Source organism: Bombus fervidus, chromosome 1, assembly GCF_041682495.2.
Source record: "Bombus fervidus isolate BK054 chromosome 1, iyBomFerv1, whole genome shotgun sequence".
Lineage (NCBI taxonomy): Eukaryota > Metazoa > Arthropoda > Insecta > Hymenoptera > Apidae > Bombus > Bombus fervidus.
The window spans coordinates 13,105,430-13,120,708 of NC_091517.1; the positions used below are offsets into that span (position 1 = coordinate 13,105,430).

General features: G+C 38.3%; 1 protein-coding gene across 1 annotated transcript in view; it reads right to left on the bottom strand.

Annotated features, from left to right (window-relative positions):
- Positions 1-15,279, bottom strand: part of LOC139986698 (protein groucho) — an 82,423-nt gene that overhangs the window by 33,602 nt on the left and 33,542 nt on the right. The window contains exons 3-4 of the mRNA XM_072002234.1: positions 9,954-10,051; positions 6,778-6,841 (exon numbers count right to left, since the gene is read on the bottom strand). Of these exons, the coding sequence (XP_071858335.1) occupies positions 6,778-6,841; positions 9,954-10,051 (162 nt within the window). The remainder of the gene's footprint in view (positions 1-6,777; positions 6,842-9,953; positions 10,052-15,279) is intronic.

Here is a 15,279-nt window from a genome sequence, read left to right on the forward strand (position 1 = left end):
TTTATTTCACATTCTACATATCGTAACGGATTTTTTTGGATATTTTGCGCATGTTTCAATTTCATACGATTGTACATTTTAATCGAATTATTTATTTCTTCAATACACATTTAAATTTCTTGTAAATGTAGCTACAAATATCCACACTTTCCTTTTAATATATTCGAGATTATCAGGTAATTAAGAGATATATTGGCTGTACATACAATTATTGTATATAGAGTTCATAAATATGTTAATGATACATTAAAGGCATGCATAGCCGCCTTTTGTAAGCAAAGAGTTAATTAGATTTTCCAATGATTAATTCTTAACTACGCTGGCCTGTGATAACTTGAAATGCCAAACTAAAAAGCAGCCAGCGTATAATAAGAGAGAAATGTTACGCGCGAATGAGCTTTCCAAGATTTATTTTCGCAAATACGATGAAATAATAATGTAAATGAAGCGTCATGTGTAAGACGTGGTCCGTTATTTCAGAAATATGTTTCTCCATTATGTATAATGTCATTAGGTTGCCGTTTCATCATTTTGATGCTTTCAGTGGAAATAACAGACTAGCAATAAGTTATATAATGCCTATCTACAATGTTTCCTCGATGATAGAGACAAATTTCTAATATTGCACAGAAAACATCAAAACACAAAACTTAACTGTTTTACCTTCACACAACATTCTTCCTCGTTTTATATCAAAATTTTATTCTGAAAACAATTACCAACTTTTATAAATTACGATACCAGGTAGACCATTTTTAAAAATACACTAAATAGATGGGAATTATTAAAAATTTGAAACAATAATATTACTCTTTTACGGAGTTCTCTGTTACAAATCAATTAACTTTTCCACAGAATCAAACTACACAATTACAACATGTGACTTGAAGGGACAATAAAAAGATGGGTTTGAAAGGAATTACAAAAATCTAAACGTTACTCGTTTACAACGTTTTCTCGAATAACGCAATTAACTTTTATAAAACATCTGATAAAAATTTAAAAGGACAATAATAAGACAGGACAAGAAAGAAATTTACTAAGTCTGAAAGGATAATGCCGCTCGTTTACAGAATTCTCTGGAACAGATCGTTCGCTACTTATTATTATACCGCGAAAACTCAGCGATTCGTCCCGTCAATTCCACGGAAACAATGTTCAAACGATTGAAAAATAATAATAAGGCGTCGATTCTGCCGTCTTACGACACCACAGGAAACTCCTAGAATTCCCAATGCGAAGTGTCTTTCATCGGCTATCAACGGTGGTCGTTAGCAGGGCAGCGATGAGGCGGTCATAATTGCGGTAAACGAGCATTTTACCGAAGAGACCGTTTTGTAGCGTCATTACTTAACAGTCAACTCCGAGGCTCAGCGGCGGTCATTTAGCATCGCGTCGTCCGTACAGCGCGGCGTCTCTTCACTGCCAGCAATTTAACATCATTTGCCAGATTTGTCCGTGTCTTGCTTCGTTATTTCGACGTTGTTACTTTTTTCTCTCTCCTCGCCTTTCCTCTTTATTTCCTTTTTTTCTTTCTTTTTTTTTTTTTTCTTACATCCTTCTCTCCCTCGTCTTCGCCTTCTTTTTTTCATCCTCTGGCTTTCTTACGGCAAGGCATCGTGGCGAGCTACCACCTGCCCGACGTCGCCGCCTCCTTGCACATCCGCGTCATTAACATCCCCGGGTACCATTAATCTCGTGAACGAGCGGTGGCGCGAGCGAGCTTCGACTATATCTGCCCCCAGTCTCTCTCTCTCCCTCTCTCTCTCTCTCTCTCCCTCACGGCATGCAGCACTGCACTTTCCGTGGTAACGCGTTATTAATTATCGTTAATCGCGATAAACTTAATCGAGTCTAGTCGAATACACTCCAGAGAGACAGAGGAGCGGACGGTTGTATATACGTAGGATTTTGCGCGAGGGAGCGAATTGGAGTGTGAGCGGGAGAGAGAAATTATACGAGAGCGTATGAAGAAGACGGAAATAGATAGAAGATGAAGGGCAAAGAGACGATGAACATAGATGAGAGAGAGAGAGAGAGAGAGAGATGGAAGGGTAGTAGAACGCGTGCAACACGCTCGAGAGCCAGGTACAGGTTCTTAATTTTACGGGCCATTAGCCCCGTAATTACACGGGCGAATTAATTGCGTCGTAAGTAAGTTATTCCACCCGAGGGAGAAGGGGGATGAAGCGAGCCACCGATGGAAAGGAACACAGCGGGGACAGGGAGGTAGACATGCTGAGGAAACGGCGGTGGTAGGAAGAGAGCAACAGAGGCGAAGAGGGCAGGAGGCAGAGGTTGTTAAGATCAACTGCAGCAGCAGGAACCAGCAGCGACGATCAGCAGCGGTAGTGGTGGTGGTGGTGGTGGTGGTGATGGTGGTGGTGGCGGCGGCAGCAGCAGCCCTTAGTAGTAGTGCACTCTCTGGACCAACTTCCGCGACTCATTATGGCTTGCACAACAAATTAACGTGACGGGCCTCGACCCCTGTACACCAGCGTCCTTAACGTGGCGCTTGTTAATGAACTCGACAAAGAGAACGAGAAAAAGCACGCGATCTCCCTCGATTCGCCAACGCGCCCTTCTTCTCTTCTCTTAGTTTCTTCCTTCTTCTTCTACTTCTCGTCTCACCGTTGTTGCTCCGCCTTGGCACCGACACCCCACCGAGATGTACTCTGTACACGTCGTTTAAGCGAGTTAACAAGCGGTCTTTTGTTAGAGACCTGGCCTTTTTTTTTACTGCCGCGTCGGTACTATTGCTCGAACGGCTTTCTTTCTTTCTCTTTTGCTCTCGGAGAGTGATCTTGTTAAGGGGGGATAAATGATCGGGCCAAGGCGTGCCCGAGGTGTAATTCAATCCGACAAATTTTTATTGACCGGATAGAAATCGATCGGCTCCCCTTAGAGAACTCGAACGAGGATAGGTCGAAGCGCGTTGCTTGCTGATTAATCGCAGAATTAAACGCGTTTGGAAAAATTCAGAAACGACTTTGATATCTTAGGAAAATGGATAATGTGGCGGAAACAGGATAAGCTGTTTGGAGAAAGGACGTTTGAAATTTTCATCATCATTGTACTATTGTGTAACAATTGATGAGTATTAACAGACATAGATATGAAAGACAACTGCCTGTACTGTTAGTCATATACTGGTTGAAACAATTAGCAGATCATTTTCATCTGCATAGCCATTGCTTGAGTTCGTATATCTTTAATTGTCTCAAATGTCAAAAGCTTGGAATCACACTACATGCTCCGTAAAAGCGAAGAACCGAAAAGCAGAAAAATCAGCTCGGAATTCTGTTCTGATCCCAAAAAACTGATCCCAAAGTTCTCACCGATAGTGCGCTTGTAACAGAAACAATCTGAGAGAACGTTCGACCAAACGCAAAAGACAAGATTCTAATGACAATGATTCATCCTTGATATTTCGCCCTGTTGTAAATAAGACGAAACACGCAACAAAATGGAAAATCCCAGCGTATTAAAATACGTAACAGAGATACAACGAAAGGTCAACACGGTTGGCAATATTTACGAGGACGTTCATAGAAGTTGTTATTCGTTAGCGGGAAACAATGCGTTTAGTGCATGTTACAAGCAATAATAACGTCCCGGGGGCAACAAAATCTACATTCCACGGTAACAGAAATTATGAGACAGGACGTGTCTTAGAAAGTCTCGCGAGGAACAACGTGGCTCGTGTCGATAAATCTCCATGGAGTTTCTCTCTCTCTCTCTTCACGGCGACTTCCTCCGGCGGCAGCCGTGTTGGCTCGTACGCTTGATTAATCGTGTTTAAACTAGTCGCCTCCGCGCCAATTAAGTCTGTACAACGCCCTGTGCAAGAACAGCAAGAAAGGGACCGAGGGAGAGACACTCCCTCGTATCCGAGTGTTCGAGGAAAAACAGAACCTAAGGCGAAATGCCACGTCAGGGTAGCAAGGGACAACAATAAATTAGTATATCAAACCGATATACGGGCCTTGAACAAGGCGCCATATTATGTCCTTATAGTTCTCTATCTGTAACTATGTGCGTTATGTAGGACAGAGAAGTATGAGACGCAATCACGATGATTAAATTGTAAGAATGTTATTTTCCTTGGTGTTTGGCCTCTGTTATCTTTTGCGTTTATATTATCTGAATTTTAATTTATCATTTTATTATTAGGTTATGACAAATAAAAGGATAGCAATAATCTTTTGAAGTTTCAGACATTATCGACGTTTCCATTTAATAAGGTTATCAATCAAGTTATCAATGAAGTAGTAATTGCTTTTGTTCGTAAGAAATCTCATTCACTTATGTTCATTTATAATAATATCGCACACTTGCTGTAGAAGAGATACAATTTCAAGTATACGTTCTAGATACGTAAGAACCGCAACGGATAGAAACAATGCCTCGTTCTATTACGTTTTAACATTGCAAATGAATTTACAATAACGGAGCAACGAATTATCTTCCTCTTATTAATCGTGATACTCTTCATACGAAGTACCTATATCGTATAGAAAATTCCTATCGCTCAAAATTTGTATATCTTTTCATTAGGCAAATAACAAACCCACGTGTATCTGTGTTACGACATGTGAAAAATGAAAGATCAAAGAAGAAACTTGCTTGAATACGTGATACCCAAAGACAGTAATGAGAATCCATGAAACCGTTTCTCTACGCGTGACATTTGATTTCCAGAAATTTCAACCGCCCTATCCCATCCAAGAAACGAAACACACGAAATTAACACTCGAAAAATGTCAAACGTTCTATTTTACAACGCCCCGAATAAACGATAGTCGCGATATCAGCGTCGATTAATTGTGTCACCGGGACCACAATAAACTCCAACCACACGCTACTCGGTGGACCCTTTCCCTCTTCCTGGCACTCGCGCACGCACGCAGTCCAATTTCGCGAGGGTTAACTGCGAGGCATTTACCATGAAAACGCCTGGCAATAAATCCCATCTTGCGTGCGGCGAGCGAGTGCGGCTCGGATTTCCTCGCGGGACACGCGGATCGGTATAATTAGACTGGTTTACGGCGGTCGATCGTTGGAAAGCATTCGGGTACAAGCCAACCAGGCCAACTACATTATCCTTCGGCATTGCTCGCGCGCCTCCATCCAGCTTGTATTACTTTGTCATTAGGTGTCCCAAGACGGGTCGTTCGTAGTAACGGGTGTTCGAATCTCAACTCGCAAGTACATAATTCGAAGCTTTTCGGGACTATGAAGATGCAAATCGTTTCGATCGCGATCCGAAACTTGAGAATCTCGAAAGCCTCGACGAGTCTTCAATCTTTTAGATTTAGAGTTTTATAAATTTTGTATGTTTCGAGATCTTCAGTTCTATTTCTCCCTTAATTTCTCATCTCATTAATTGCTGATACCTTATGGTGTACTGGTTGGATACCTTGATATTGGAAATGAATGTATAATATCGGATAGTCTAAATAATGTCAAGATTTTAAAATCTATTAAAATTCCACACTTGAGACACTAAGATTTCCAGGATTCAGTGAGGGCTTTCAAGAATTCTAACTTTGAAATCACCTGGAATATAATTCAAAGGTTAAAATATATAGAAAGGGAGAGGGTTATTTCTAAACATCAAAACGATGAAGACAGTGTATGTAGAAAAATGTCGGTTACAAACGATTTCATTTCGCGCTGGAAATGTACCGACGTCGATGAAAAATGAGTAACCTGAAATCTAAGTGAGATACAGAGAAAAAGCTTTATCAGCTGACTCATTGATACCAATATATTTCTAGCGTAAAATAGAATTGTTTATAACTGTAACGGTAAGCTTGAAACGGCGCTTTTCATCATTTTGATATTTAGAATCGGCCCTATAAATATCCCTCATATATTTTATAACGCGCTGCATAGAAATTCCAAGTGACAGATCCCATTGCTATATCGAACATGTATTTCAAAAGCGTGGCAACTCAAACAAATTTTTCAGAAAACGCAAAAAACCATTTGAAAGCTTACAAAAAATTTATATATATACCAAACGCATAACATTATTTAGTCAAATATTATTTTCGCAGTTTTTCGTTTTTAACCCTTGAAAATACCCGTTTGACGGTTTCCATGTTTTTTTTTTTTTTTTCACGGTATAACTGAATTATTTTCGGTTGTAAAAGCTTCGAAACACACAGGGGACAGTTCACAGGCCAAGATGAATAACTCCAGCTTTTCAAACTTTTCCAATTTTAATGCCAAAGCACTTTGATGCTAATCTCGTGTAATTCCCTCCATCCTCTATGCCTTTTTATTTTACTGGAGTAAAGCTATTTGTCAAATAAGAAGCCGGCATGCGATACGCTCGTACACTGGATTTTCCCAACCACTGGTCTTCCAATCAGTGAGAACCTCTGGCCCTCTTAGAATCATTAGCTATGCACAGTAGGTGCGCAAGATAAATATACAGATACACAGGCCAGCACACGTGGTTCGTTTGTGTGTATGTGTCCCTTGTGAGGCTCTGTGTGTACCTGTACACTGTATACCTGAACAGAGGGGAAATGTGCGCGGCGTAACAGGCCAATGTAAAGTCGGTGCGGCGAGGATGCAATTAATGCTAAGAAGCCGAGGTGGTTTAGCGGTCGAGCAAGCATGATTATCCTGGATACGGAGAACGGGGTAGAGATAGAGGCAGAAGGACCAAGCGAGAAGGGATCAGAAGGAAACTTTAGGGGTCAGAGGGAGAAAGGAGAGCACGGACTTAACCGGAATTAGTGTTACAGAATGGTAATTCCTTACCATCACGTAATGTCGCTGAATCTCGATCTTCTCCGTGGCCAATTTCTCGCACTCGAGCTTCAAGCTGTGAACAGAGAGAAAGGGGAATTGGTACAGATTAAATGATTTTAATCCCATCTTATGTTTCTCTTATCTTTTGTATAGTGTGTGTGTGTGTGTGTAGTATACTAAGCGGCGGTCAAGTGACCTTAATTTTATCGTTTTTCTTAGATCTATATGACAACAAATGAATATTTCATTTTGATTGATATTATTCAAATATAAATGGCTTTTAAATATTCGATTTTAGTATTATAATAAAATATTCTGAGGGAGAAAAGAAGATACGCCAAGTTGCGTAAAGAACAGTAGATTTAATGCTGAATTTTATGTTTCGGAATTTAGGCACCGTAGAGAAAAATCAATTTGAATGTGAATGGTGAAAATATGAATCACGTTATTCGTACGATAAATACGTAAAACAGTGTTTTTAGCCAGATACAGTTTAGCCAGATATATTTATTTTCGTTTTATTTATTGTATATATGTAATGTAACATTTTAGCCAGATCTAAAGAACTTTAACTTAAACATCGAGTTTAAAGGCAAGGCAAGTAAAAGAAAACAGTACAACGAATAAACACAGTTTTACTACAGTCGTACAATGTTTGTAACAAATTTGTGAGATACCGTTCGTAGAATATAAAGTGAAAAATCTGTTTGGCCAGAAACTTCTACACATCACTGCGTATGTTAGCCAAAAATTGTTGGCAATGGTGTAATACAAATATGTCTTTTTAAAAACAATTTATTTTAGATCGCAGATCAATAAATTTTCTCTGCTTTGAAAATTGAACTAACTACACGCTATACTTGCACAACGAATCTCTATATTGAAATTTTGGAATTTATCTCTTTACACAGTATAAGAAAATTGCACTTTCCGAAAACTTTTGGCAAGCAACATGCAAACATTCGCTATACGATATTTTAAATGGTCTAAAATATCGTTGCCCGTGTTATTCACTAAGTAGCATAATTTTACAGATAGCACGTAGCCATGTGTGTCACACATGCCTACATTACGCACTATGTAATCCGAGTAACGTCCCACGATCTTTCTACTTTATGCTCGCCGCGTTAGCATAATGTTAATATTAATTGTCGTCGATTATGCATACGTAATTGCGTGCACACGCGATGGCCATTTATGCTATATTCCCTAACCTGTTTCCCCCATCAAGCACTCCCTTTCTATTAAACTACCGTATCTCGTAAGTGGTAGAAGAAGGAAGAATAATAAATGATTGTACATGTAAAAACGAATAAAAAATGTAGAGTAAGATAATGCGATACGAGGCCCCGTTCTCAAGAAAATTGAGTTTGAAAGTTCTTTGAGTGCACGTGCATCTAATTACTAGCGTATAAAGCTCCCAATAGACGTATCTTCATTAATCATACATCAAAACGATTGCACTTGCAACATTGACGAGTGGAAATGTCAGTAGATGTTTTCGTTTATTAAAAACTCTACCCGATGGATACCCAGATCGAAACTTAAACGTAGAACGCACAACCGGAGAATTTTCAGTTTCAATCTCTTTGAGAACGAAGCTTCTTTCAATTGAAATTAATTTTAATTAATTCATTATAATTTAGTTCCATTTAATTAATTTCAATTAAATTGCATTTAAATTACACAAATTTTTAATATACATTCCACGAGGCTTCCTATTAGAAGATTTCACCCGTTTGTTAGTACAAATTCGCTGTTAGTTCAACTTTTTCGAAAACGCAGTTTCCTATGAATTTCATTCGTTCGTTAATACAGATTCACAACTTCAAGTCTTCGTAAAAACGAAGTTTCCTATAAAGAAGAAATCTTCGTTCGATAGTTTCTATCCATTTTTTAATACAGAACCACTCTGTCCTTCGTTGCACCACTTACTGTCTATAATAGACAGCACGTACATTCTCGCGTGTGCACGCTGCGAAAAGTTAGAGCGCAACGTTTGAAATATTGTTCCTATCGTTCTCCTACATTCTCTTATACCTCGCCGTCATCGACTGGGAACAATGCCGTGTACGTTTGCCAACTTCAAAGGGGTAAAAAAAAAAAGGCGAAACGACAAGAAAAAGAGACAGAAGAAAAGACAGAAAGAAAGAGAGAAAAATGGAAAAGAGCTTGAAACTTCCGGCTGGGAAGTTGCAGCTTGTACGAACAATGAAAGTTTCGATCGGCGAAACGCTGAAAAATGCAACAGCAGCGAGATCGAGGCTTCCTTAATTTTGTATTCGCGGTGGCTACGGTGCACGGGTGTCATTACGTGTCTGCCAATAGCCACGTTGTCGTAAATCACTTATGGCTTTTGTGTATCGCGTGCAAAGCCAAGGAAGCAGCTGCACGAATTCCCAGGCTCTTTCTCGATCCGCGATGGTGGTGCCCGGTAGCTGCCGGCTACGTATGCAACTTCGAGACAAAAGGAGAACTTGAAGAGAGAGAGAGAGAGAGAGAGAGAGAGAGAGAGTCAGAAAGGGCTGATGAGCAGGTGCCGCTCGACTTCAATCGTTTTACGACTCTTGTCCCCCTTTTTTTTACTCCTCTTTCCTTCTTTCTCTTCTCTTACTTTCTTCTTCTTTTCTTTTTTTTCCCCTTTTCGTTACACGATTTAATAAACTTATTCGAGCCGGAAGACCTTTTTTCGGATTAGCTCTGGCCCGTCCGTCTTTTTTAATATTAATTCCCTTGGAACCGAAGAAGAAAAAAGAAAAGGAACTGTAATAAGGTGACTTGCAAAGGGTGCAAAGACCTCGAGTCGAATCTCTCCGGATGATTGTTCTTATGTTCTACTTACGCTGCGTTGTAATTAAGTTTCGCCCTTATCGCGGATAGTTTAACGTCACTGTTCCAAAGGAATTAATTCGTTCTTTACCTTACCGCGACTTTTGGTATTTTAATTTTACTTGTGTTTCACAACGAGATTTCAATTGTTTCTAGGTATTTTAGCGTTGTTAGAAATTTCCTGTTCTCTTTTTAGATTTTCTATTTAGAACGTTACGCGCGTGTAAAACATAAATCAGCGAAAAGTTGGATCGGTGTATTCGTTGTTTTTGTGTAATGAAACGATGACAAGGTGTTAAGAAGTGTGGGAGCAAATTATGCACAGATTATTATGGTACAAGCTATCTGTCACTTACGCGTGGCATTGGTTCTGCAGGAAGTTGAATTCTTCTTTGATCCTATCGCAGGATTCCCCGACTGTGAATTTAATTTGTTGTCCGGGTTGTGGCGGGCCCTGCAATAAATTCACAAGTGAAACGAATTAATAGTCGAGCAGTTAAATTAACGATCTTCTTGTTTCTTAATCGTCTTCGATTTCTTAAACATGCGTCTGGCAGGATGTTGGTCGAGTATTTTAAAGCAGTAAGAATTAACATTTTACGCTAAAATACGTCCATTTATTTAACAAGATAAGTAAAGCTTACGTTTAACATTTATTTTTGTTATAAAATAATTTAATTGTCACATAACTTTACATTTTTCCTCGCGAATAATCTCTCAATGATTTTTCTTCATGCACAGCATTACTAAATGAGCAATAATAAAATATATAATATAAAATGAATAATAGTAAAAATTACTTAATAATATTTATACGTAGAATTTAATCTTACTTATAAATTTCTAGAAATTTATAAAACGATTATAAATTATATATCTAAATCGTTCGTAAAATTACGTAACAAAGTTAAAGCTAATTTCAGCGAAATAACATATTGCTTCGAATGCTGTTACATAAATTAAACGGCAAAAATCATCTATCGGATTTCACAGTAATAATCTACAGCTTAGTTCGCGAAAGTAGCAGAGTATAACGGTTGAAATATCTAACTATACAACGTGTGTGGTATCACATTATAACGCAACAGCACGTAAAACACGAGCAAACTTTACAGTCTAAACTTTGCTATATTAATCGTTGCGCATGTTATGCGAAAACTAGCCGACGGAATATTGCATATTATTATCTTCTTAGTTGCTATGTAGTTTTTATACCGATGGGAAATAAAACTGCTAACATCCGTTTTCGCTATTCCATACACGTTTTATTATCGTTGGTAATGGCCAGTCATTTCACTTACTTGTTGTAAAATAAAATATGATGAAGAAGAACGGAATTTTCTTACGTTTAAGAATGTTTGTTATGGTTAACATAAATAATATTCGTATAATTACACTGGTATTACTTTACGAACAGGATTTAAGAAATAAAATCTTAAGTGGGAAGTTTTACTTACTATATATTGTAGAATATTACGTTTCATGTTTTATATATTTTCTAACAAATATATCTAACAAATATATATACAAATATATATTTTTATATATTCATATGTAAACGTATTTAACCAAAATTACACCACGTTATTCTGTTTGAATTATTCACGTTATCAAAGCTTTAAAGAATTCAGGACAAGTTAAAATCCATTGACTCGATGTTAGAGATCACTTTCGAAGAATGACGCTTCTGTCTTCAAAACCGCACGAGACAAATCCTCGTTAAATCCCATTAACATTCATCAAGACTACGATTCTTTTTCAAAGAATTATCCAACTTTCTACGTATCTTATCTCAAACAAAGAATTCGCTTCGTTTCAAACTGATAAAGGAAAGAGAAGAATGAAAGAAACTAAAGAGAAAGACAAGAAGAAAAGACTACACGAGAAAAATACATGCCTTTTCATATCGATCGTCTTTTATGTAGTTTTCAATTACGAACCCAGTGGATAAAAAAAATGTTTTCACGTGAAACTGTTGAAGAAGAATAAAAGATACAAATCTTAATTAATTAATACCAGTTCGTATCAATTAATATCAGTGCACGTAACCGATGCTGTTAATATTTCTCGAGCGTATAACAAAACACATACTCGAGCCCATAATCAAACGAATTGATTGATGCAAAATTGACAGAAAAAAAGACGCCTTGATGCAAAATCATTTAGCAATATATCGAATTTAAAAATTGTTCTCCCATGAAAGATCGTGAATGTGACTTATCGTGTCTCTCACCTGCGATCTTCAATTTGAAAAAGGAATAGCAAAGGCGACGGAAGCGCAGCGAAGCGCGCGATGTGAATACGCGTCAATGCCGCCGGTGAATAATTAATTTCACACAGCTGTTCATCGCGAAGGAGCTGGAATGGATGCAGGAAATAATGCGTTAGCCGATTCGCGAGCCAGCGAAGAAAAGGGGGAATCAGACAGGCGTAGCGAAGAGACGAGACGAGACCAGACCAGACGATGGTAGGCGTACGAACCATGTGGCATACGGTAAACAGTGAAAGACACCTAAACGCCATCGGCAATCGTGCACGCGTGGGTGAGCCCACGATGTAACGTAACGCAACGTGATAACAAGATTTGCCTGACAGGTGAATCTCGTCCGGCCTCCAGAGACTCCGCGATCCCAAACAATTCTCCTCGCTCGAGGAAATTCTGTTATTTCGAAAGACCAATGATTCGCATTGCCTTCGGCTTTACTATGTATACTGTGTCCCATTGACAAGGAAGGGAAAGGTGGCGAACCATTTCGGCTCAGATTTTCACACGTTAACCATTTTTATTTCAATCTAGAGCAGAGATTACGTTTATGACAGAAAGAATTGAAATCGACGTGTTTGAAATCGATGTATCTCTGTCAAGTGACTAAACGATACGAATGTACTTTTTAAAACTGGGTTTAGACTTTCTTATGTTATGTTTGAAGGAATTGAAATTGACCTGTTTGATATTGATTTTGATTTGTATATTTGTATTTGATTGGTATTGATTTATAAACGCACGTTTCGAGACTGATCTTAGGTTTTATTGCATTGTATCTCTTTTACAGAAATACCGGAAGGAACGTGCTTCTGTCGTTCGTGATTTGTAAAATAACATTCTTTCTATAGTCTGGTGGAAGAATTCGATCCTGTACGGGTTAAAGATAGCTGATAAAATTGAAAATACGTACGTTCGATAATTTGATAAAATGTACTTAATTCGTTACGAAACTAAGAATAGAAAATGATCGAATACGATACAAGATCACAGTATTTAGTGACGATATTTCTTAAAAGAACGCGCATATATATGTCGGAGATGAAAGAACATCGGGGCCTTCTCTTTGGAATTTTTGAGAAAATCCCCAATACTTTAATCTAGACTTTTTATTATAGCTGTACTTAAATAATAAAACTTAGAAGTAGTTGTTTATGATTTAATCCGAGTATGTTTGCCCGAGAATTATGACAGTAAACTTCTGCTCGAAGTGATATTTGGTCGTTAAACGTAGCCACCATCACGGGATGGACGTTTTTATCTAACAGAGATAGGGAGTAGTCGTATTGCTCTCTTTCAAAATATAGTTGACTCGATGGGTACAGAAAAAAGTACATGAGTGAGTTCCACTTGTACTGTGGATAAGTAAATTAAGTTACACTTGGACTGTGGACAAGTAAGTTGAGTTCCACTTGAACTGTGGACAAGTAAGTTCAGTTCCACTTAAACTGTGGACGAGTAAATTGAATTACACTTGGACTGTGGACAAGTAAGTTGAGTTCCACTTGAACTGTGGACAAGTAAGTTTAGTTCCACTTGAACTGTGGACAAGTAAGTTGAGTTACACTTAAACTGTGGACAAGTAAATTGAGTTACACTTGGACTTTTGAGAAGTAACCGTATCTGCTATCCCGTTGGCCGTGTATTCGTTATTGAACCTAAGATTATTGTCATTAGCATCTCTAGTATGTAATCGCCATGGCTAATTGTCAAATTCCGTTAACTATAACCGTTAACTATCATATATATTGTATAACAACAATGGCTAATCCAAATGAATATAAAATCAAGAAAATGATGTATCGCTGTCAAAATTCCAGATAGAAGAAGATTCTCGTGGTTATATACAGTGGTAAGCAACGAAATTACACGACCATTTAATTTAATCTATGTTCTAAACAACTACCTATGGAAAACGAGTTTCACCGCAAATTTCTCGAAGAAACTTTCAAAAAATTGATGTACTATGCATACACGGACCATCGCTAGGAAACTTAAAACCTATGATTTGCAGTCTCCATCGATGCATGAAACTCGCTCGCCCCGAACCATCTATTCAACCTCGATCGATCGAACGACTCTACATATTCTTCGCGCATAACACACATTTCTCTTTTCATATTATCTCAAACGTTCCTCCGTATCCCCAATAACGTTCGAAATCACGTTCGAGTTACCGCAGAGCCGACATTCGTGTCAACAATATCGCCGAAAATCCAGTTCGAAACTTTCATCATATTTTTCGCGCTCAGGATCGCTTCCAGAAGCGTTTCAGCGGATATTTCTCGATGGCAGAAATTCAGAATTGATCCAAGTGTACATATAACGTGAATATCGTAATTTAACAAAAATATGTTTCACATTTTTCTATTGGAATTTTCCTATTGGAAGATCGAAGTTCTTTAAACTATCGTAACTTATCATATACTTCGTATGCTTGTCATATATGTAACATGTACTCGTACTTAGTTCAAGAATAAAAAAAAAAAAGAAAATGTACACAGTGGCGTCTAAAAAATTCACGATAATTTCAATTCTTCCCAGAAGGAAGAAAAATATAGTTTCAGATATTTATTTCATTCAATACGAAAACACTTCTGCTTCAAGCACCAAAACAGATCCAAAAACCATTCCCCTTTGTTAATTTGTAACTTCGTAATTATACAAATTTCTGTTTGGCACGTTGAACTCGAATTATTGCAACTCAAAAAAAAAAAGAACAAAAAAACACCAATATGCGTCATACTTTATGTTACAAACTAGGTCATTCCTTAAGAAACATTTCCATGAAACTCAAAGTTTAATAGCGCAGACTTATACGTATCATATTTCCAACCGTGAAAGGATCGAGATCGTATTACAGAAGGTATAGCAATTTTTTACTGGTTGTATATTCGTGGTCCACTAAACCAAAAACAACCTGCATTTCTTCCACTAACGAACTTTCCAGCAACTCGTCTCCTCTCTTCGATAATTGAAAAATAGCAAAAAACAAGAAACCCGATTTGAAACAAGCAAAATCTCAATTTCAGGGATCACCAGCGAAATTCGATGACAAAATATTTACGGTTGGTGTCGGGACACCCCGTATAGTGGAGAGCGGGTCTTATTCGTTACATTGGTCGGCATGCGCACACGATTACACGGCCGGTACGGTCGAGGCTGGGTATAGTCAACACGATCTCGACTGACTGCAGCGGCTCGTAGAGAGAGAGCAAGTGTTAATTACATGTTTGCGGTGTCCACGAGGATTACACGCTACAACCGAAACTATGAACTTGCGAGTCTCTCGCGCACACGTGTACTGTGTGCGTGCAAATGCACGTGGGTGCCCATCGACGTTGCACGTGTGTCCTAAAGTGAGTGAGAGAGAGAGAGAGAGAGAGGGTGTTCGGTTAACTACATTCGCCAGTTGCCCT